Source organism: Loxodonta africana, chromosome 1 (assembly GCF_030014295.1).
Source record: "Loxodonta africana isolate mLoxAfr1 chromosome 1, mLoxAfr1.hap2, whole genome shotgun sequence".
NCBI classification, from domain to species: domain Eukaryota; kingdom Metazoa; phylum Chordata; class Mammalia; order Proboscidea; family Elephantidae; genus Loxodonta; species Loxodonta africana.
The window spans coordinates 201,007,564-201,032,306 of record NC_087342.1 but is presented as its reverse complement, the minus strand read 5'-3'; the positions used below and the strand labels follow the sequence as shown (position 1 = coordinate 201,032,306).

Here is a 24,743-nt window from a genome sequence, read left to right as displayed (position 1 = left end):
TTTGGGGGGACGTCCGTCTTACTAAATCATTGAGACAGCTAATTCTAAGTAAGCACTTTATAGTACTAGACTTTTCTAGCTAAGGAACCCAGAGATCTAAGAATCCAAGAAAGATGGCAAGTTGCTTGACACTTGAGGGTGTAGCCTTAGCAATATCTCTGTAATACTGGGCAGACTTCTGTCTTGCCAGACTCCTGAGAAGGGTCTGCCATGCCTGCCATTCTACTGTTTTATCAGGCATTTGAGAGCGAAGCATACTTCTGGATTGTGTCCAAATTTTATACAGGCATGTTTGCTCATTTTCATTAGATATTTGTAGAAATATGGGGCACCTTATGAATCAAGAGTTACTGCCTCATTTCAGTTTAACTGTAGTAAGCTTTGAGTTTAGGGTCTAAAATGAAGTGACAAGGAAAACTTGTATAGAAGAAAAAAGTGGGGTAATAAAGGCATTAACAGGGTTTTGTGGAAGCTCTGATACATATTATACATATATAATGGTTCCAATAGGTTCACAGTGTCTACACCAGAATTTAATATGGGGCAAACTGAACTTCTGCCAATTTATTCTGTGTACTGCTCTGTTAAAACACTGAAACTTTTCCCAAGGCATTTTATTGAATACAGAGAAAAACAGTGACAGGAGGAAGAAGAAGAAAATGAAAAGGTCTTGGCCCTGCAATGTGTGATTCTAAGCCAGATATTACCAGTGATTAACCAAGTTGAAATCAAGCATGCGCTTTTCTATATCAAGATACTAATGCCTATTAGCTACAATAGCACAGAGCATAAATTGGAGCCAGACTGTCTGTCTATAAGCCTCTGCCCTGCATTGGGCCATCAGCTGGAATTCTTTCTCTAGAGACACAATGTAAAAATATCTCGGGAGAGACAGCAATTATATATTTTTAAAGAAATGGAAGGCTTCTTTTTTTAAAGAACTTGCAGTGCTCTAGCTCATGGAACAGTTAGTCCTTTGGGACTTGAAGCATATTTGGAAATTTAGGCACACAGAGACAGAACACGTGCAACCTCACTGCAGAAGAAGGAAGTCAAACCAGCTTCATGAACCATGGCGGAAAGACCTACCGGATCTTTTAAGAATATAGAAACTCTTCTCACCCAGTGATATAGAATAAAATTCAGCCATGAATCAAAAGGGAAATTTTACAATTGAGAAATGCTGCCTATGGTGGATAGACGGGGGACTTACGAGTTCTCAATGGGAAATGGAAGCTGGTTTCAGGACCTGAAAAAAGTGAAGGAGCTAGCCATGCACAGAGGAGGAGGTAGAGAACACACGCAAAGCCTGATGAGGCTAGTGTGTCTGAGGCACAATATGGGGAAAAGAGACTCAGGCCAGGGAAGCAAAGTGAAGCAAATATTTTAGGAAAGAGGGGGTCAAGTCCAGACAAGATGCTATGCAAGATAAAGCAAGAACAACCACTAGATCTGGCAAAAAGAAAAACCTGTTCCTCAAACTGGAGAAGAGTTTTTATAAGCTGAAGAACAGCAGAGAAAGAGGGTGGCAACTAGAGGTAAAAACGGGCTTCAGAGGAATATTACAGCACAAAAAACGTGCTGGAGATAATCCAGGAAGAGTGGGAAAACTGGTGATTCAGGAGCCAGAGAGGCCACTTCGGGAGTAAATTTCTCGGGTAACTGAAGAGGCTGGATCCAGGGCAAGTGAAGGGGCTAGATTCAGGGCACAGGGTGGTGGTGGTGGTGCAATGAGAAGGCAGAGAACGTGGCTATACGTGGTGGGGGGAGCACACACGTGGTAAATTTTTTTTTTTTTTTTCCCTCAATGAATGAAAAGGAGGTTTGTGAAGAAGTGGGAGGGGGCTCTGAAGGCTTGAGGGAAAAGAACTTGTACAACTTGGCTGGGAAGAGTTAATTAACCCAAGAGTAATGGGTTAAGATCTATAACCACGATCAGCTGTTGGGGGCGGGTAGAGTCTATATGGGTTTTCTGCAAGGTCAGTTTGGTGGAGAAACAGAGGGATAAGGCCTCTAAGGCTTTATACAAAAAAGGGAATATAGTGACATTTTGTTGTTGTTGTGTGTCATCAAGTTGGTTCCAGCTCAAAGAGCCTCTACATGACAAAGTAGAACTGTCCCATAGGGCTTCCTAAGCTGATTGCCAGGTCTTTTCTCCCATGGGTGATATACAAAGACTAATAGCTAGAATGAGGATATCTAAAACATAGGTTCTCAAACTTGGCCAAACATGAGAAACACCTGAGGAGCTTTTAAAATTCTTGATGCCCAGGCTACACTCTACACCAATTAAATCAGAATCTCCACAGTGGGACCCACTCCAGTAATCTTACAGCTCTCCAGGCTATTCCAGTGTACAAACAAAATTCAGATCAGTAATTAAGACCCTTCTACTCAAGGTGCGGTTACCTGGAAGCTCGCTAGAATGGTAAAATCGCAGACCCTATCCCTGATCTACCGGCTCAGAATCTGTGTTTTAAAAAGATCCTCAGATGAAGCATATGCAAACTAGTGCTTAAGAAGCACTGGTCTAGGAAATCTCATGAAGAACATCTGGGGTAGTCAGAGAAGACTAGACCTGGCATGAATTCCTGGCTTCCCAGGAGTTAAGTCCCTGTGGAACTTCCAAAAAACCCTAAAACTTGAGTTGGCCTGATCATTGAGTAGAATGGTGGCTCAGTGCTAGGCTTTCCTAGACCAAAGCCAAACCAAACTGAGTGCCGTCGAGTCGATTCTGACTCATAGAGACCCTATAGGACAGAGTAGAACTGCCCCATAGAGTTTCCAAGGAGTGCCTCGCGGATTTGAACTGCTGGCCACCAGGGTTTTGGGCTTTCCTAGAAAAAAAAAAAAATTTTTTTTTCCTAGAGTTGCTAAAAATTATGAGTAAGAGTGAATTTTCCTACCCTCATGCCCGTAAAGAGCATGTGGATTTAACTTCAGGTACTAAATAGCCCATAGTGCCTCTGTCTTAGTCATATAGTTGACTATCTGCTGAGAAGCTGGGAAAGGTGAAAAACTAGCTCTAATTTGTGCTCTGAATTAAAAGAAATTTGTTTAAAATACAAGTTTTCAGTGCAAACAACATATTTAAAATTGAACAGTCATCACTATTAAGTAATCACAAGTAATGAAAAGAGGGCATCACAGAATGGCCATAGCCTACCTAGAGTTACCAGCTTCTATTTTTTATAGTTATAGTTATAGTCAGAAGAAGAGCATCCAATGAATAAAACTCACTCAAATTTATTAAGCTAATCGTGGAATAAACATACATCAAGGGAAACTATAGCAATAGTATGAAGCAATAGTATAGCACTCAGATGGAAAGAAGTCAAGTTAGTGAGACTGACCATGGGAAGAGAAGCTTTAGAAAGGACAGAGCTGAAGAAGAAGTGGTATGGCAAAGACGGCAAGCTAACACACCCAACTGAGGCAGCCTCAGGACTCAGGAAGAAAGGTGATTGGTGTGCTAAAAGAAGACTGTAGAAAAGATAAGTGAACACATTAAAATTTAGAGAAAGGAGGGTTGATGATGATTCAAGGAAAATTAAGGGAAGTTGATGATCTAATCTCTCCCTCCCTTGTCCAGGGATTCGAGGGTGAATGATTACGAACATAATCATTATATAAATGAATATAAACATAATGGACATGAGAGGCTGTAACTTCAGGGAAAGTTATATTGGAGGCTCCTCTGGACGTTTATATTTTTAAAAGAGTAATCAACACCTATCTTTCTGGTATATTAGTTTCAAGCTAATGAAAGTGATTCCCTTTCAAGATCTTTTTTCTTTTAGAATATTCTGCCAGCAATAACTTGGTAAGGTTGAGTTAAACAAAAGTGAGTAAGATATGTGGCTATTTATGATATCACCTAGAGTCATTCAATCCAACTAGACACAAACAAGCAACAATTTCTCTAAAATAAACATATTGTCAAAAAAAAAAGAAACGGAGCTCTGAAAGAAGAGTCAATAGAGACCACTGTCTCCCAAACTCCTTGAGATAGAGTTTGAGAAATGTCATTGTCCTTGATTTGGCTTTGTTTTTACATATGCAATACTACTCACACATACACGTGTACACATGCTCACACCGTGAGCAACCATGAAAAAATTACACATTTTTTTGAGGCTCGAAAATTCTGCATTCATTATATACCAAAACCAGTCTTTAGTCACCCTTGTGCAGTGTTACTTCTCTACAGCATTGAGCGAAGAGTTATGAAATACAACCACATATACAAATACACAATATGAGATGGAAACACTTTTAGAAAACAGTTTCCCCAAATTCAGGTTTCCTTGAAAACCAAATAAAATAGGATGCTTACTCTGCAGTAGGCAATTGTCTACGAGTTTCAATGCATTAACTTATTTAATCCTCATGATCAAATTACCATCATATTATTCTCCCCATCTATATAGTAAGCAACTGAGGTTCAGAAAGGCTAAATAAACTACCCAAGATCATATGAGTAGTAGGACGTTGTTATGGATTGAACTATGTCCCCCCAAAATATGTATTAAAGTCTTGGCTCCTCTATGTGTTCCTGTTTGGAAATGTGTTTTTTTTTTTCTTCCTGTTATTGAGTAGGGTGGGTCCTAAACCTAATCACTATTGAGTTATAAAAAGAAGAGAACTGACAGAGAGAGGCACATAGGGGAAGGACAGATGCCAAGGAATGCCAAGGAACTTTCTGGACAACTGACAAGGAAGGACCTTCCCCTAGAACCATGCCCTGAGTTCAGAAACTTCTAGCCTCCTGAACTGTGAGAAAATAAATTTCTGTCTTTTAAAGGCACCCACATATGGTATTTTTTTGTAATGGCAGTACTAGGCAAAAACTAAGACAGAGGTGGAGCTAATTTAAATCTTGGTCCATTCTTCGTCCAAAGCCAAGGTCCTCTTACCATTGCACCCAAAGCCAGGATAATGGGCATGGTGCTAATGTGGTCATTAGGTCTGCCTCCTGACCTATGACTTTCAACACTTGATTAATTGTAAACTCTTCCTAAGAACTCATGTTGATTTTCTTTAGTCCATATGTATGTAAGTCAGTGTTTATCTTCATGATTATCTTATAATTTTGAATTCAGCTGGTACTATTGTAGAAGGCGTTTTCTATATGAGTGTGTGTAGTCTGTTTAATATAAAAGTGACCAACTGATAGGAGGAGCCCTGGGGGATGCAGTGGTTAAAACACTCGGCTGTTAACCAAAAGGTTTTGGGTTCGAGCCCATCAGCCACCCCATGGGAAAAAGATGTAGCAGTGGGCTTTCATAAAGATATACAGCCTTGGAAATCCTGTGGGGCAGTTCTATCCTGTCCTATAAGGTCACTATGAGTCAAAATCAACTTGATGACTGTGGGTTTGGTTTTCGGTTTTACCCAATCTATCTGTCCTGGTGAATATATTATTTCTCTACCACTGCAGTTATATAAGGTGTTGTACAAAAAAGCAAGTAGTTTTGAGAGCATGGATTTTGATTTTATAGTACAAGGCAGCTGTTCACTTTTCCTTCAGTGTTTTCCCTGACTTGGGCTATTTCCTTTGCATCCTTACTGTGGAAGTTCTTTAGAGAATCCTGGCTTCACTGCACATGAGACATTAATAGTCCTAAATAAATCAAATCACCAAAGCACAATTTATTTAGAACCTTTCACCCCTTCCCCCCAAAAAAGAGAGAAATTATTGCAACTTATCAGGTAAAATAATATATACTATTAATCAGAGAATAAGAATGATCTTCATAAACTCTTAACAGATGATGGATGATTCCTAGTCTATGTTATGTCAAATTTACAAACTCCTTTTTCAGAGCTTTGCAGTGCAGAAAACTGTACGTGCCAACTGGAGTTCAGCTGCAAAACCCATCATCAGCCTCGCAGGCAGCACAGCTCAAATACTGAAGTCCCTCATTTGCCGCCATGGTAAAAATCCAGGAATAGTACTGCTTAGGAAAAGAGTGGTTCACAACTGACTCTCACAACTGAACAGAGTCAAAGAGTGATAACGTATTGGAAGATTCTTGGAAAATTCACTGTATTAATTATGCATAAATGAAAGCAGGGTTTATAAAAAAATTTTTTTTAATTAAAATACGAAAGTGAGTCACACACACAATTTATACGGAAAATGTCATTCCTAAATTATTGTATTCTAGAAGTTTTATGTATATAGGCCTTAGGGAAAAACATGAGATCAGAAGACTGTAGAGATTAAAAGCATCTCAAAGAGATGTGGGTTTCCAGGCCTGGCCATGCTACTTACGAGCTGTGTAACATCGTGCCGGTCACACAGGGTGGCGGGGAAAGGCTAATGAGATAATGTATTTAATAGGACACTCAGGGAAGTGCTAGAGCATCCAAAATGGTGTTTATCATTACCTATTATTTGCAGGGAGTCCCTGTGTGGTACAAATGGTCAACATGTCTGGCTGTTAACCAAAAGATTAGAGGTTCGAGTCTACCCAGGGGGTCTCAGAAGAAAGGCTAGGTGATGTACTTCCGAAAAATCAGCCACTGGAAACTCTACGAAACATAGTTCTACTCTGACACACATGAGGTTTTCATGAGTCTAAGTCTACTCAACGAAAACTGTCCTTTATTTTTTTATTGTTTGGAGAGAGAGTAATTTCAGGGCATGATTTTACATCTCTGGTGCTTACATCCCCAGCTCCCACATCACTCTATTTTAGGCCACTGCCGTACCACTTAATGGATTTTAAGAGTCAACAACAACCTTCTGCATGTCTGAAAACTCCTGCCTTTAGTTATTTCTCAGTTAGGAAAAGAATGTGTATTTTACTTACATTCCTCTGATTTAGGAGGTAGATGATAGTTTTCATAACTGAGTGCTACTTTTATATTTCATATTATCTCATTTAATCCACCCAGTAACCCCAGGAAGGAAATGGACTATAAGCATTTTCAGATGAGGAAACAGGTGTAGGTTAAATGCCTTGCCCTCAGGCACACCCAGGCACTGGGTTTCTTCAGTCACATAAACTTTTAGATGAGTGCTATCTCAGCTAGATTACTGCTTTATGGACTGGGTTCTGAGCAACTCCTAGGTTTCAGGAAACCCTTTCAGAATGACTGAGAATGACGGAGAAGGGGACTGGCTGTGTGAGGGAAGTGGGATAGCTCCAGTCCCTCTCCCCTGCCCACCTCTGCATTTCACCTAGAGCAGCTCTGCCCTTATATCTGTTTTATACAAAGATGCTCTACGTGACATATTATGTGCATAAAAACTTCTCTGGCTAAAAGAACTGAAAAATCACCATACTATCCCATAATGTTATGCTCTAAAAATACACATTTTGGAAACAAGACTGATCTGTGAAATGAAAAGACTGAGGCAACATAACAATTTCAAGTTTAGTCATCCAGTATTATACACCTAAAGATTACAGGGAAGAAAACTCTATGGGGCAGTTCTTCTCTGGAACACATGGGGTTGCCATGAGTCAGGCTCTACAAAAACAGGATTGATGTTTTGGTTCTATTCTAAGCTGCTACCATTTCTACAATATATAGACCTTTGAACAGTCTACTTGCATCCACCCTTGTTCCTTTAAACTCCATTTTCCCCTTGGCAGGCGACTGTAAATCATTACATCACACCTTTGCTTAAAGCCCTCCAACAGTTTCCCACGACATCTAGAATAAAACCTAAATATTTCACCATGAAGTATAGGCCCTACCTGATCTGGCCCCTCCTACCTTTCTGTTCTTACCCTGTAATTTTGTCTCTCTTGTCTACAGCTTTCCAGCCACACTAGATTTCTTTATATCCCTGAAATACCAGAGGCTAGTTCCCGACTCAGGGCCCTTCTGTGCCCACTCCCCACCCCCAATCTCCGTGGATAGCTTCTTCTTGTAATTCAGGTCTCAGTATCAATACTATTTCCACAGTCACACACCCGAGTCACTCTCTACACAACTAGCTGAAATGATTGTTTGTATGGACCATGAGAGCAAGGGGCACGTCTGTTTAATAAATATTATTATTTTTAGATACATACAGTCTGTTAGGAGCTCTCATTCATCATTTTCACTAATGGTTTTTGTGAAGTTCAAGCTACCTAACCTCCTTTCTGTCCTCTGGGCTGCACATGGCCCCAGATTCACAAGATGGGTCTGATTCAACATCTCTTATTTACTTACTTCTCAACATGTCATGATATTAACATCTTACTGGCTAAAAGGGAGTCCCAATTTCCTTGCTGACATTAAGAAAAATGTCAATGAAAAAATAACTTTTATAAAAATGTACCATCACTCGTCTGTCAGTCTGTCATACTGTGGTGGCTTGCGTGTTGCTGTGATACTGGAAGCCATGCCACCAGTATTTCAAATACAACGAGGGTCACCCATGGTGGACAGGTTTCAGTGGCGCTTCCAGACAAAGACAGACTAGGAAGAAGGACCTAGTAGCCTACTACTGAAAAAATTAGGATGTGAGAACCTTAAGAATGGCAGCGGAACATTGTTTGATATAGTGCCAGAAGATGAGACCCTGAGGTTGGAAAGACCTCAAAATACTCCTAGGGAAGAGCTAGCTGCCTACTCAAAGCAGAATCAATCTTAATGATGTGGATGGATTCAAGCTTTCAGGACCTTCATTGGCTGATGTGGCGCTACTCAAAATGAGAAGAAACAGCTGCAAACATCCATTGATAATCAGAACGTGGAATGTATGAAGTCTGAATCTAAGAAAACTGGCAGTCATAAAAAATGAAATGGAATGCATTTCTCTGAAGAAAATAATTCAAGCCTCAAATTGCAAAATTGCAGGATTCTAATGGCAAAATATTGAAAGACACATGAAGCATCAAAAGATGATGGAAGCAATACATAGAAACACAGAACCAAAAAGAATTGGTGAACGTTCAAACATTTCAGGAGGTAGCGTATGATCAAGAACTGATGGCACTGAAAGAAAAAGTCAAGCTGTACTGAAAGCGCTGGTAAAAAACAATGCTCCAGGAACTGATGGAATACCAACTGAGATGTTTCAACAAACAGATGTAGCACTGCAGGTGCTCATTCATCTATGGCAAGAAATTTGGAAGATAGGTACCTGGCCAACTGGCTGGAAGAGATCCATACTTATGCCCATTCCAAAGAAAGGTAATCCAAGAGAATGTGGAAATTATCGAATAATATCATTAGTATCACAAGCAAGTAAAATTTTTCTGAAGATATTTAAAAAGCAGTTGCAGCAGTGCATGGACAGGGACCTGCCAGAAATTCAAGCTGGATTCAGAAGAGGACATGGAATGAAAGAAATTGCTGATGTCAGATGGATCTTGGTTGAAAGCAGAAAACACCAGAAAGATGTTTACCTGTGTTTTATTGACTATGCAGAGACATTCAACTGTGTGGACGATAACAAATTATGGACACATTGTGAAGAATGGGGATTCCAGAACACTTAGTTGTACTCATAGGGAACTTGTACTTAGACCAAGAGGTAGTCATTCAAACAGAACAAGGGATACTGCATGATTTTAAATCAGGAAAGGTGTGTGCAGGGTTGTATCCTTTCACCAAATTTATTCAATCTGTATGCTTTAGCAAATAATCCGAGAAGCTGGACTACATGAAGAAGAACATAGCATCAGGATTGGAGGAAGACTCATTAACAATCTGCGATACATAGATGACACAACCTTGCTTGCTGCAACTGAAGAGGACTCGAAACACTTACTGATGAAGATCAAAGACTACAGCCTTCAATATGCATTACACCTCGATATAAAGAAAACAAAAATTCTCAAAACTGGATCAATAAGCAACATCACGAAAAATGGAGAAAATATTGAAGTTGTCAAGGGTTTCATTTTACTTGGATCCACAATCAACGTTCATGGAAAGAGCGGTCAAGAAATGAAACGATGTATTGCATTGGGCAAATCTTCAAAAGACCTCTTCAAAGTGTTAAAAAACAAAGATTTTACTTTGAGAACTAAGGTGAGCCTGATCCAAGCCAAGGTATTTTCAATCACCTCATATGCATGTGAAAGCTGGACAATGAATAAGGAAGATTGAAGAAGAACTGATGCCTTTGAATTATGGTGTTGGTGAAGAATACTGGACTGGAAGGAGAATGAACAAATCTGTCTTAGAAGAAGTACAGCCAGAATGCTCCTTAGAAGGGAGGATGGTGAGACTTAGTCTCATGTACTTTGGACATGTTATCAGGACTGTCTAGTTCCTAAAGAAGAATGTCATGTTCGGTAAAGCAGACGATCGGAGAAAGAGAGGAAGGCCCTCAATGAGATGGAGGAAGACCCTCAATGAGATGGACTAACACAGTGGCTGCAACAATGGGCTCTAGTACAGCAAAGTTTGTGAGGACAGCACAGGACTGGACAGTGCTTTTTCTAGTGTACATACGGTACGTGAGTTGGAATCGACTTGAAGGCATCTAATAACAGCAACATAAAACTGTAAATAATATTTTAATAAATTAAGTGATCTAAGTTATTTTGCATGGAACCCAATAATGGTATTCTCACACTGAGTGGAAAAATATGATCTAAAAACATTTTTATTTTAATATTCTTAAATTGCTCCTGAGGAAATACATTGTTCACCATGGTTGATTTTAACAGGCCCCCTTCTAGCAACACAGAAAGAGTATAAAGAACTTACTAAACTGCCCTGGTTTCTAGTACACGTACCCGCATTTATCATTTTGTGACCTTGGCAAAATTATTTAAAACTATATACCCGGGTTTTATCACCCATAAAACTTAGATCACAAAATGTTACAGCAGAGAAACTGGGAGGATCAAAAGATATAATGTGTCTGAAAACGAAAAATAACGGCTAGCATTTTTTGAGTGATAATTTACACCAAACGTTCTGCTAAGCCCTTTAAATATGATATCTCTTTTTTATTCGCTATGGATAGTTTTATTCCCATTTTAAAGAAATTGAGACTGAAAGATTAAGAAATTTGCCCAAGGTGAGAAAACTTTAAGCTTCAGGACTGAGTTTTCAAACTTAAGTTTATCAGACTTAAAAGCTCTTATCCTTAACCACCCCATCCTACCTCTGAAATGCCAGTCGGAGGAGGCTGTACCACAGACTAGGTGATACAGAATTACATGTCTAAGTTTTCCTTCCTCATGCCCTTCTGAAAGTGTCCCTGAGCCTTTTCACATTCTGTACCACCACCAGTACTGGTTACTGCCTGTTAGCCACACTATTTCACTGAACATTTCTTAAATTTTACCACTTCATAGAAAAAATATACCAACTACCTGAGAAAAGACAGTTAAAATTACTCCAATCTAAAGAGGAGTTCACACAACTGCCTACGCAGTACCTCACTAAATGTCCTTACTCTTTTAGGAATTGTCATTTATTTGTCAGAAATAGTATATATATATATATATATATATATATATATATACACACACAGTTTTCATGGTAGATTAACTGTCTATGCTTTGCAGTGTGGTGTAGCAAAAAGAACATGGGCTCTGGGGTCAAATAGTCCAGGGCCCCGCTGACCTGTCGTGTGACTTTGCACACATTGTTATCTCTCTGAGATTCCATTCTTTTTGGATCAACAATAAAAGGCCATGGAAGCAGCAGTCAAGAAAGCAATGTATTGTATTGTATTGTATTGGGCAAATTTGCTTCAAAAGACCTTTTTAAAGTTTTAGAAAGCAAAGATATCTAAGGCCTTTGATGACTAAGGTACATCTGGCCCACACCATGGTCTTTTCAACCACCTCATCTGCATGCAAAAATTGGATAATAAAAAAAAGGAAGACAGAAGAAGAACTGGTGCAAACTGTGGTGTTGGCGAAGAATATGAAATATACTGTGGACTGCCAAACAAATCAATCTTAGAAGAAATACAGCCAGAATGTTCCTTAGAAGCAAAGATGGCAAGGCTTTGATTCACTTACTTTGGGCATATCATCAGGAAAGATGGATTTCTAGAAAAGAACATCGTGTGTGGCCAATGAAGATGAAAGAAACCCTTAACAGATGGGCTGACACAACAGCTGCAATGATATAGTTGAACACACTAGTGATCGTGAAGATGGTACAGTGCTGGACAACGTTTCATCCTGTTATACATGTCGCCGGGAGTCTGAGGTGACTAAAAGACAACTAACAATTGAGTATGTTTCCTCCTCTATGGATTGGTGAGAACAATCTACCCCTTAAAATTTTTCTAATGCATTAAATAAATGGTCATTAAATAAATATTTGTTCCCTTTTTCCCCTCAATTTGCCCCAGCCAGTAAAAACCAATTGATTTTGCTCATGGTAACCCAATGTATTTCAGAATAGAACTGTGTTCCGCAGGATTTTCAATGGCTGTGATGTTTTGGAGGTAGACTGGCAGGCCATTCTTCCGAGGTGCCTCTGGATAGATTCACACCATCAACCTCCCGATTAGTAACCAAGTGCTTAACCATTTGCAGCATCCAGGGACTCCATCACTTTGCCCTACTCTTTTGACATTCTCTGCTCTGTCTCAAGCTTCAGTGAGCATGGAGAACGTCTTTATTCTGTATTTGAATAAAGCATTGTAGATAATACTTTAATATAATGAACCTTCTATGTTGAAATAAGTGCTTCACGTCAGAATGGTCATTTGGGGAGACGATAGGTTTATTTCAGTGGTTCACCACTGCTGAGAGAAGTGTGAGAGCTCTACTTCTGAACTGTTCTTACAGCTAGTACATGAGGTGCTCAGGTAGCAGGGTCACTACTCTATGATTTTTTTGACGAAAAGAAAACAAAATGTATAAAACCAAAAAAAAAGAAACAAACAAACCCATTGCTGTCCAATCAATTCTGACTCATAGTGGCCCTATAGGACGGAAGAGAACTGCCCCATAGGGTTTCCAAGGAGAGGCTGGTAGATTTGAACTGCCCACCTTTTGGTAAGCAGCTGAGCTCTTGAACACTGTGCCACCAGGGCTCCACAAAATATATATAGTGACATTTTTACCATGCTCCTTACTCATTGTCATGGGTCCAAATGATCCTACTATTTACAAAAATCAAAATTACCACAAAAGGCTAAAAATTTGAAGCCCGGAAATGTGTCAGAAATCTAAAGGTAATTCCATATGATGAGTTCCACCACTAAGTTGGCACAATGGAAACAACATGGATGTTTAGGCATAGTCTCTAATGGTGATTCTTTTGAAGTGACATTTGTTTGGTTTCAAGTGTTCAAGTTAGATGGCTTATGTTAAGCATATATCTAATATAGAATTCAGCTACACAAAAATATTACAATCAGTTCAACAGAATTTACTGTGTACCCCTGATAAATCAATGTCATTCCAGAAAATGCTTAAGATAATTGTCTGGAAAGTTTCTGCATTGCATACGTCTTCGTTAATAGAATTTTGAGTGTACACTCCAAATTTACTGGAAGTTCATTTATAAATTATATATACACTTTAAATTATAATCATACACATGTATTTACAAATTTTGCACATTATAAAACAAATTTAAAATTATACGTATTTTATATATATATCTATATGTACACATATATGTATTCTAATATTTTCTTTCTTATCCCAATGGAGAATCTTGTGTATCTCTAGCAAATATGCATACATCCCACTTGGGTGACCACTGTTGCAGATGATAGTGATTGTGATAAAGGGGCTAAGAATCTTTCTTCAAAAGGGTTGTTAAAACTGTTATCTGTCATATCTATTTAGCAATATCCCTCACCAAAGCAAAATGACAACGCCGTTTCACCAAGAGTGCCATTTAGGAAGAAACACTTGATGCAATTCATCATTACAAATCGTCGTTTACTTTAAGGTAAACCTTAACACAATTGTTAAAAACTACATATTGAACTGACCTGAGATGCTATCAAATAATGTATAAATTCACACCCATAAAGACAGAGAAAAACACTTGTGTGTGATATGTAAAGGAACCAAAGTTAGAATACAGTAATACCAAATGTCGAATACAGTAATCGAAGGTAGGCCGACATGTTCTGAACTGACTCTGGTTAGATTATTAGTAATGGCCTTAGCAACTAGGCTATAGAGAATATGTATCCAGCAGAAACCCCTGTTTTAAGTGTATTGATATTTGCAAAAGCACACAACACAACTGTTGGAAGAAACTAACTATGAAAACAATGACAAAAGAGAAAAGACAAGGTGTAATGGTAACATCCGACTCTGAATTCATGTGTGTCGGGGGGTGTTATCCCTAGTTGCTGCTCATATACTTACTCAAGTTTCAGAAAAATATTTTTATTCATAAATCCGAAGGATCTATCAGATAAAAGATTTGCTTATTTCAAATGGCATCCTAGAACAACATTTGGTGCAAAAAATTAATTCAAACAATTTCTTTCAGTGTTCTTAGTAGGAGGTATATACGATTTTATAATGTTCATTTAAATTTATTTTTTTTTCCAAAATAATTATGTGGGAGTAAAAATCTTGGTCTTGATACAGAAAATTCAGTCTGTATAAAGAAAGAAAAAAGGATCCAATTCTAATTAGTTGTATAAAAGTTGCTAGTTCACATGAAAGAACAATGAGCCAATGGAAATAAATAATCACGAGAAGGTTTGACAAACTTTAATAAAAATGCTTAAATTTTTTTTTTAAATGACTATGGTTTTATTGGGAAAACAAAGTCCTAACAAGATTTTTGGGGCTAAAATCTGATGCCTTACCTTGCCATACTTCTGTGCGTAAGACCCTGTGAGCAGTGAGTGAAAAACAATGATGGTTTCATCCAAATCCCAGACAAACACACGCTGAAGATGTAAAAGATAAAAATCAAAAAATTATAAAGTTTTAAGGAAACAGAAATCTCTTTACAAGTAGAAAATATCATGCTTTATTGCTGGATATGATCTTGACGGCATTTTATAGAAAAAATATCCCATTACAGTGTTTTTTTTTTTCAAATTAAACACTTGTAAAACCTAAGAGGCAAGAGTGATAATAACAAGCTTCAAAGACTTACAGTTAATACCAAAAGTACATATTTAAACTTTATGATAGATATGTGCTTGAAACTCTGTATTATAAAGTTTTATGTCTCACGGATTCATGAAATTTAGGACTGCAAAGAATTAAATTATATAGAAAAAAAAGATTAAAAGAATCAATCAATGAAACAGAAATTGCAAAGTGTAGACGCTCCAAAGAGATTAGGCCAGCAGATGTGTTGTTCAGCCTGCACAAATGTTTTGAAAGATTCTGATTAACACTGATTAACATTTCATAATCAGGAGAGTTCACACATACCGCAGAGTTCTGACTGCAGCCGAGAACCCGGACGCTGTGGCAATGTGGGCCTGGGCCTGGGCCTGGGCCTGGGGTGGGTGGTCCCTTCGGACAGGCACATGCTCTCAGCCCTCTACAGACTCCCCACCTCCCTAGCCTGCTTTACTCATTTGTATCACCTGCCTGCTTCTTGAAGGCATTTGAGTTTACAACTGTTGTTCAGGTAAAGCATATTACCTCTTATGAAGAGGCAAAACATCTCTCACTTTAATAAATCTGGAAAATTATTATTATTATTTTACTTAACTGATGTATGCTGCTGTGTGAAAAATAACATATTACAGCTAAGAATAATTTCTCCTGATGTTTTGTAATAAAAATTAACCTGCTGAGTGTCGGTACGCCTCAGAAGACCTCACGACTGGAAAAAAATGACATATATTGAGGTATTTTCACATATATTGAAATTTCAAGATATAGATCAAATGAATTTTTTTCCCTCTGACTTTTCCATTTCATATAGATTAATTTTAACTTTTAAAATCTATTGACCCATTTTTTGTTTATTACTTTAGCACTACCAAATATAAATAGTGTTTCTTGGAAAATATTCCCACAATCAATGGCTTTATTTTTAAAATTTCTGTTTGTGACAATTTGGATAAAAAAAAATTAAAATTATCCCAGCCCTAGAATTTGGAAAGCAGCATCACTTTTGTTACTGTTTTTAATTTTGTCATATATAATGGAGGAAATACCAAACTTCAGAGTTGTAAAACGCCTACTACAAGCCTGATGCATTCAACATATGTATGTTTTAAGTTTGAAACTTTATGAAACTATACGGTATAGAAGACATTACTCAGTAAGATAAAAGGTCATGTTGCACTCTTTTAAGGATCAGCAGACATACCTCCAGGTCGCTGTCTGGAGGCGGGGAGGGGTTATTTTTCCGGCCTCTTCCTCGGGACTTGGACCCAGAACTTCTACATGTTCTCTCATCAAGGTCTTTGATGGGTGTGGAGGGGCTCTGAACAGCATCAAACTCTCCTATAAACAACCATAACTTGTGTCAAAAATAGTACTTTATTTTCAGATCAGGTATTATTCATTATTATTTATCTTAACAAATTCATATAAAATAGTCTATAATCACAAATACAAGAGATTCTAACTCAAGCAAAAAGTTTAAAATGAAAAACTCGTATCCTATTTGAGCTAGAGTGATTGGTGAGGTAATCTAGTTCGACTTCATAACTTTCAGATGCAGAAGAAGAAATCTCGAGGGCTGGAGTGACCCCTCTGAGGTCACACGAATCCCTCCTAGTTTTAATCTAGATAATGTATTAAACCTGGTGCTTTTCATACTCCATATGCCTTCAACTTCCTGTCTCTGCCCCGCCTACAAATTTATCTACATTTAGGTCTATCGTCAACTCCTTTTGTCAGGATTCAGAGGATGAGATACTTTCCCCCAGATCAATCTCATCCCTCCACCTGCAAACTTAACCCTCCAAACCCACATCCTGGGGACTGTGCCCCATTAGTCAAACCTTCCTTCATCTTTCCTTCAACTTCTTCCTTTCCAAGGGCCATACACAAGTTTAAAATTTCTACTCCTTGACCCTACATTTCTACCTAGCTACTATCTGCTTTCTATCTTCTCTTTTTAAATCAAACTTCTTAAAAGAATAATTCATGGTAGTGCTGTCCAGTGGAAGCATAACATGAGCCACAAATGTGACTACATATACAGTTTTAAATTTTCTATCCACCACGTTCAAAAAAGTAGACTTAATCTTATTCATATATTTTAATTGAGCCAATATAACCAAAATATTATCACTTCAACATGTAATCATAAAAATTATCATTGAGATGTTTTATATTCTCTTTTTTACATTACATCTTTGGAGACTCAGTGCGTATTTTACAACAGAGGAGGATCTCAATCTGCAGTAGCTACATCATAAGCGCCCAATAGCCACACATGGTCAGTGGGCATAATACTGAACAGCACATTTGTCTCCATTCCCTGGAACCTAATTTTTTGCAATCTAGCTTAAAAAAAAAAAAAAAAAACTCTAATGAAAATACTCTTATTAAGGGTCCCTGTCACAGATTGAGTTGTGTTCCCCCAAAATATGTGTCAACTTGGTTAGGCCATGATTCCCAGTATTGTGTGGTTGTCCTACATTTTGTGATTTTCCTATGTGTTATAAATCACAATCTCTGCCTGTGGTTAAAGAGGATTAGGGTGGGATGTAACACTCTTGCTCAAGTCACATCCTGATCCAATGTAATGGGTGTTTCCCTGGGGTGTGGCCTGCACTACCTTCATCTTACAAGAGATAAAAGAAAAGGGAAACAAGCAGAGAGATGGGGACCTCATACCACCAAGGAAGCAGTGCCGGGAGCATAGAGTGTCCTTTGGACCCAGGGTCCCTGCATGGAGAAGCTCCTAGTCCGGGGGAAGATTGATGAGAAGGCCAACATGGAGAGAAAGCCTTCCCCAGGAGCTAATACCCTGAATTTGGACTCTTAGACTACTTTACTGTGAAGAAATAAATTTCTCTTTGTTAAAGCCACCCACTTGTGGTATTTCTGTGGCACCAGATAACTAAGACTGTCTCTAACAACTATCTAATTTGTAAATGCAATAGACAGATTCAGCCCTTGTCTTCCTGGACCTCTATGCTGTTTGATCCTCTTAAACATCTCTTCCTTGGAACCATTATGTGGCAAAGACACTCTGCATTCTTCTACTTCTAGAATCTCTCTCACCCATCCTTTTCTGTCTAGGAGGCACAGATTCATTTTCTCCTCTCATTCCTTATGTGCTTGTATTTCACAGAGTTCTACCCTCTGATCACTCTCCTCACTTCACACAATCTTGGTGACCTACCGTTCTCACATGCTGATGACCCTGTATATGATGAGGCATACATCTACACCCCGCAACCAGGCCACATCCTAAATTTCTGACTTTTCATCCCACTGACTTCTGCATGTCCCACGGATATCTAAAATTTTGCTGTCTCAAGTTAATGACGCAGCACCTGCTAAGGTAGAGAGTACTGAGCAGTGCATACACCTGTCAGATGGGTCGTTAAGATAAACTGAGGCAATAGTAAAACACAAAATAACAAATGAAAGTTGGAGTCAGACTTGCTGTATGACTTTAAGTATTTTACGCACTCTCTCTCTGAATCTCAGTTTCTTTGTATATTAAAACATGGGTGATAGTAACTACCTTTTTGAATTATTGAGAGGAATAACTTTGATTTCTACTGATTTTATTTAAATCATACATATAAGGTAAAAAATTCTAGGAGAGTCAGATGACAAACTACATTAAATTCATATTGTACCATTTTTAAACATAAAAATGTTACGACTGTCATACTTTAGTATAAAATTAAAGTATATTAATCCTGAAGGTAGGCAAACAGTTATTAATTTAAATAAACAAATCTGAGCAAATTAGGCAACACTTGTTATCAGCTGCCATTGATTTGGTTCCAACTCGTAGCATCCCTATGTACAACAGAATGAAACACTTCCCAGTCCTGCATCTTCCTCACAATCCTTGCCATGGTATGACAAACTGACAGACACGTGGTGGAGCCGACACTTAGGTTATATTTTTTCTGAGATGTTCTAATAAATAGTTCCTTTTCCATAACTAACCTCTAACCAATTATAATGAAGTTCAGATTTTAACCTGCATCCACTCAGGATGGGCACTTTGGGGAGATCAGCTTTCTACTCTACTGGGAAGAATATGGACATCATCTTGGATTAATAAAAAGTTAGCCTGTATAATTCACCTGAAGTTATTTCTTTATTTATTGCTATTAATTCACAATTAATTTTAAAGTGAAATACATTCATTATATTTGATTCACTTAACTTTTGCAAAATGACAATTTCTAGTAAATATCTTCAGTCTATGAACCAACTTGTTCTCTAAGTAACTAGCCCTCATGTCAAAGCCAAAGAGCTATATGGTACAAAAGTACTGGAAGCTACTACATTTAACACATTGGCCTTTCCTATTAAAGAGAGAGAGAAAAAATTCACAGAGTCTGTTATTAGAAAATATCTAATATACATTTAAAAGTTGGTCCACAGCAATTGCTTAAGGATGATAATGACAAGGGATAAAAACAGTCAAAGCTAGCAACTATGAATCTAAGTCCTTTTCCATTTCTGTCCAAAACTGTTCTCAGAGCAAACAAAATATTCTCTTGACATTCATCTTTATAAACAGCTGTGCAACATATATAATAAAGTGATATGAATTTGTAATACATAAATGTTCAGTTGGATTTGTTAAAAAAGTCCAAGGTTATTTTAAGAAGCACATAGGACCTTTTCTTTCTATTGACTCTACTATTTTCTTTGGGAAATGCTGCTTGTCAGGACAGGATCAAAATAAATAAATAAAGTCTGTGCTCCAAATTTTATTTGCACTTAAAGCATTGCTAGCACAATTCATTACATGGGACTCAGCTATCAACTGTAGACAGCAGAATTATAAAGTCCTTTGGTTAAGGGTTGAATATAGCCCTGTCTCATAGCAAACCATGTTTTAGTTTACTTGCATATGTACTAAATAAGGCTTTGAGTATCTGAACACATATCAACTTAAACACACACACACACAAATTTTTCATTCTTAATGATTTTTTTTTTTTTTAACAATTTTCCTAAGGTTACCATATCCTGCAAACCAGGATATTTTATTTTTCTTGGAAAGAAAATATTAATTCAAACTTTCACTTAGTAATCAAGCTTTTAAAAAGTTTTTAGATGGCATTCCATAAAATCTGTCTTTATATCCATTATAGATCAATATTCAGGAGTTAACCAATGTAAGACAGCTTTGTTCCTCTTTGTACAAGCATAAAGGACAAAAACTTGCAAAATCCTAGTCCTTGGGATCAGTTATTGGTGGTTGATTGTAGACTGGTTCCACAAAGCAGGGGGTTAGTAGGAACTTAGTGATTCCAATGATCCGAGAGATGTAGCTATCACAGCACGGGGCTGAAAAAAGCCCAAGGGAAAGGGAAAAGGCTGTGGTCATAGGATGTGTCTGGCTTTGAATAAATTTAACACTTGATACCCATTGATTCTCTCCATGTTACCAAAGAATTTTAAAAAGGCTCTAAGAATTTGGTGCTTTGGACAACATATGGGCAGAAGGATTTTGGTAGATGTAAAAAACACTGCTTTTTAAGAAAACTACAAAGGGTAGCTCCACAGTCATTAAACCTTGTAAGTCATGCACTGTCTTCTTTTTTAAAACAAATTATTGAAATGTGTGTTTGGCTTCATCCATTGTTCGTTATGTCTGTGAGATTCATCCATGTCGAAGCCTGGAGCAGTTTGTTCTTCCCTTAATGTTGACTAGAACTTCATTGTATATGTACATACTTTATCCATTCTGTTGATGGACACTTGGGTTATTCACAGTTTGGAGCCATTATGAATGAAGCTGCCATAAACATTCTTTATATATGTCTTTGTGGACACATGTTCATTCCTCTTGGGTATATGTACTTTGCCACTGGAGTGCTTGCTCAGAGGGAAGGCATATGTTCATTCTTAGTGGACACTGGCTTTGTTCCAAAGTGGCTGCATCAATTTATTCTCCTATCAGCAATGAGAGGTCCAGCTGTATCCTTGAAAAAACTTAGTATTTTTCTTTTTTTAATGTTTAGTCATTGTGAGTGTGTGGCGCATGTGTGTGGTACTCCAGTATGGTTTTTACTCATTTTCTTGATGAGTAATAATGTAGAACATGTTTTTGTATGCTTCTTGCCCATTTGACAACCTGTTGTTATGAAATAACTGTTTAAATCTTCTGCTCATTTTAAAAGTTGCGTGTCTTTTTCTTATTGATTTGTCAGAGATCTTTATTATATCATATTATTTATATAAATATCTGCCTTAAGCCTTATTCAAACCCCCAAAATTAGGTCCTGCATTACCCCTGCTTAACAAAGAAACTGGAGACGTGTGGGACCCAATTAATTTCCTACGATTAAAATTGCTTATAAATGGCAATGGTAGTGTGATTCCAGAGCTTCGGCTTTAACTATCAGGCATCTGTCCTCCTGCAAACAGCAACAGTCCCTCCAGGTAACAAAGATGTCAAACCTGTATCTGCACCTACTGATCAAAAAAAAAAGTCACAGACACTTTATACAATTTCTGTTAGGGCAAGGGCCAAGGATTTGCAGAAAGAACTTCCCTGAAGTAAGACAGCTTGTCCTGTAAAGGACATGTGATTTATCTGGGCTCCTATAGCAAGAAGGTGGAATTGTAACTGACCCCTACACATTTTGGAGGTGCTATCCTTTCTTCTGAGAAAATGTAAAGACAGAAACTTGAGCTTGACCACTCATTAAACATTTGTTGACACTTCTTTTTTTTTAAGGAGAAAACTGTTAATTCCAGCCCCTTTGCCAAATTTCAACTCAGGTAATTGCCCTTGGGCGAATTAATGCTACAGGTAGAAAAAAAAAAGGGATAATGCAAATTGGCAAACGAGGGCCGTGTGCCCCTCCTATCTAAATCCTCTTATTAGGTTTCATGAGATGAGTTAGCACTTTGCTTCCCATCCTGTCTTTATGTGAAATGCCATGTGTTCTGAAAAGGCTATGTGTTCTGCCATGTGTTCTGAAAAGGCTATGTGTTCTGGCTGCTTTTCAGAGTCAAGTGGTCTCACTGTATCCTTTTCTCTTTTGGAGTACTGGCACAGTTCAACTGGCAAATGTAATGTTTACTGAGATCTCAGGGCAAAGGATAACATGGTTACAAATTACTATATTTAATTTTAAAGATGTTTAAGAGATTTGAAAGGGACGCGCTACGTTGTATCTCTGATCTAAATGTGCTAATCAGTCCTCAAACTTTCTGAAGGCAAATCAGAAATAGATACCTAAGATACACTTTATGTAAAAGGCAAAGAAAGATCTTTATAAAGATAACAAATGAAAATGTCTGTTCTTAATCAGCACGGTAGTGTTTCCTTAAATCCATTGTCAAACTACCTAGTAAGGAAAAGTAAATAACTGAATGTTATTTGCAATTTCCAAATAACATCATCATTACCAACTGCCTTAGGCTTTTTCTTGGGCCAACACTATGTATGATTAAATAACTATCCTTTAATCAGTACAGTAATGAATAACTGGACTTCATAAGTTTTAGATTTTTAGATCCAACTTTATTTCATTAGGTTTATCTCTAAATCAGAAAAACCAGCTGTCTCTTATTGAACATAAGGTATGTTTTTATTTAAAAAATGGGAGAAGTCAACAGTGAATGTTTTATGAAAAACTGTGGATTTAATTTTTAGGTCTCTGCTTTGAGTCTAAAATACAGAGCCGGTCAATGGGAAATACTTTTCCTGCCCTTGAACTAAATACATCAGATTTCATCAGTAATAAAGAAAAATCCCCCAGTTAACAAACTTGTTTGCTTTTTGGATGCACGCCAGATCTGAAAAGGGAAAATCAGACTTAAAAGTACCTGACTGAAGAGAGTCACAGAATTCCTTAAAAATCCAGACATGTTTGGTATTACAATTTTAGTTGAGAGAATAATGTAGTTATATGTAAAAATCATTTAATCTTTATATTCAATAGAAAGTATGATAAAATCTGAAAATTATGTCAAGTCATATTTGTTGGCATTAGCAAACAAAAGAAGCCTGAAGTGACTGCAGCGTTCTGATAGTGAACATGGAAGTGTCACACGTGAACGTGTCACATTCAAAGTCACATGCTCAGAATATCTGTATGACTGCATTTAGTATCTTTAATATAAATAACATAGCTATTCTGAGTATTGATTATTCTTTAACTAATGGAAAGTAACCACTCATGTCTTTCCTGCAGAGAAGTTACGTTCATATTGAAATTAGAGCAAAATCAGCCTTTTACTCAAAGCTCTACCCAGTATATACCATATCAGAGAATCCAAATGGTTTTCATTGATAGTAGCTCTATTCTGGAGGACCCTGGGTGGCACAAACTGTTCAGGGCTAGGCTGCTTAAACAAAAGGTTGGAGGTTTGAATCCTCCCAGAGGTGCCCTGGAAGAAAGGCCTGTCAATCTATTTCTGAAAAATCAGACATTGAAAAACCTATGAAGCACACTTTAGTCTGACACACCTAGGGTTGCCATGAGTCAAAATCGACTAGATGGCAACAGGTCAACTCTATTCCGGTAAAGTAAAAATGTCCTGCTAGTCCTGTCCATCATTCAGTCTCTGATATCTTGACCTCTGTGGTTTTGTTTTTGAAATCAGTCACCCTACCTTGTTTTCTCCATGAGCTCATCACTGAGAAAAACCGTTCTCAGTGTGGTAAGAGTATGTCAAGTATCTCCTTACTTACAGCATCTCCACTACTCGTTAGGCAAGGGTTCTGAAATCACTCACTCTTTAAATTTAGGTGGAGCCCTGGTGGTGCAGTGGTTAAGTGCTCAGCTACCAACCAGAAGGTCGGCTGTTTGAATCCACCAGCCCCTCCTTCGATATCCTCTGGAGCAGTTCTACTCTGTCCTACAGGGTTGCTATGAGATGAAGTGGCTCTATGGACAATGGATTTGTTTCTGGTTTTTAAACTAAGGTAAGAATCTTGATGAAATGCAAGTACTGACTCAAAGAGGATCAGGACAGATTTGGAACACAGAATCTAGGCTGGGACTAGAGTAAGGTGTCTAGGGCACAAAACTAAAGGACCCTGAGAATGACTGCCTTCTTAAATTTTGCATCTGATGCATCCCACTCATCTTACTCTAGCCCTGGCTTTGCACAGGATACACAGGCTCAGAAAGGCTGAGGACAGATGGCAAGCCTAAACAGGAAGCCTCAAGGAGACAAGGACCAGCAACTGAAAGGGGCTACATGCTGACAGGAGAATGTGTGCAAAAGGAAGATAACAGGGATAGATGCTGAATGGAGGGGCACCACAGACAAACTATATACTAGACTAATTTTCCTTAGGTCCATAGTTAGATTAGAAGTGGTATTCTGTACAGGTAACCAAAAAGAATGGATGCTACCAATTAATCAATTTATGATACAAGCATATCTTTTTTGCCCTTTAAAGTATTATTAGCTTCATTGTCACTTCTTTACCTCCAAATTAGTTTTACTGTTAATTTTTCCTAATACTATTATTCATTGTCCCTTCCTTAGCACTCATCAGCATTGCAATTATTTGCTTGCTCTTTTTCTTGCTTGTTGAATGGAGAGAGCTCATTCAGTCAATGCTGAAACATCAGTTTCTATACTAGGGCCTGGTACAGTAGGCATTCAGTAAATAACTGTCTAATGGGATTGAGTTTTCTTGGTCCTATTGGTCCAGTTAGAACAAATTTCCAGTATTGTGACCAAATTTTCTATTTTCTTTCCCTTCCAAAGCTGAACAAAAAAGAACTGAGATGAATT

General features: G+C 37.9%; 1 protein-coding gene across 3 annotated transcripts in view; it reads right to left on the bottom strand.

Annotated features, from left to right (window-relative positions):
- EYA4 (EYA transcriptional coactivator and phosphatase 4) overlaps window positions 1-24,743 on the bottom strand; it is a 75,644-nt gene that overhangs the window by 23,299 nt on the left and 27,602 nt on the right. For all 3 annotated transcript variants that reach the window (XM_064291009.1, XM_064291023.1, XM_064291016.1), the window contains exons 7-8: window positions 16,189-16,322; window positions 14,717-14,800 (exon numbers count right to left, since the gene is read on the bottom strand). In XM_064291009.1, the coding sequence (XP_064147079.1) occupies window positions 14,717-14,800; window positions 16,189-16,322 (218 nt within the window). The remainder of the gene's footprint in view (window positions 1-14,716; window positions 14,801-16,188; window positions 16,323-24,743) is intronic.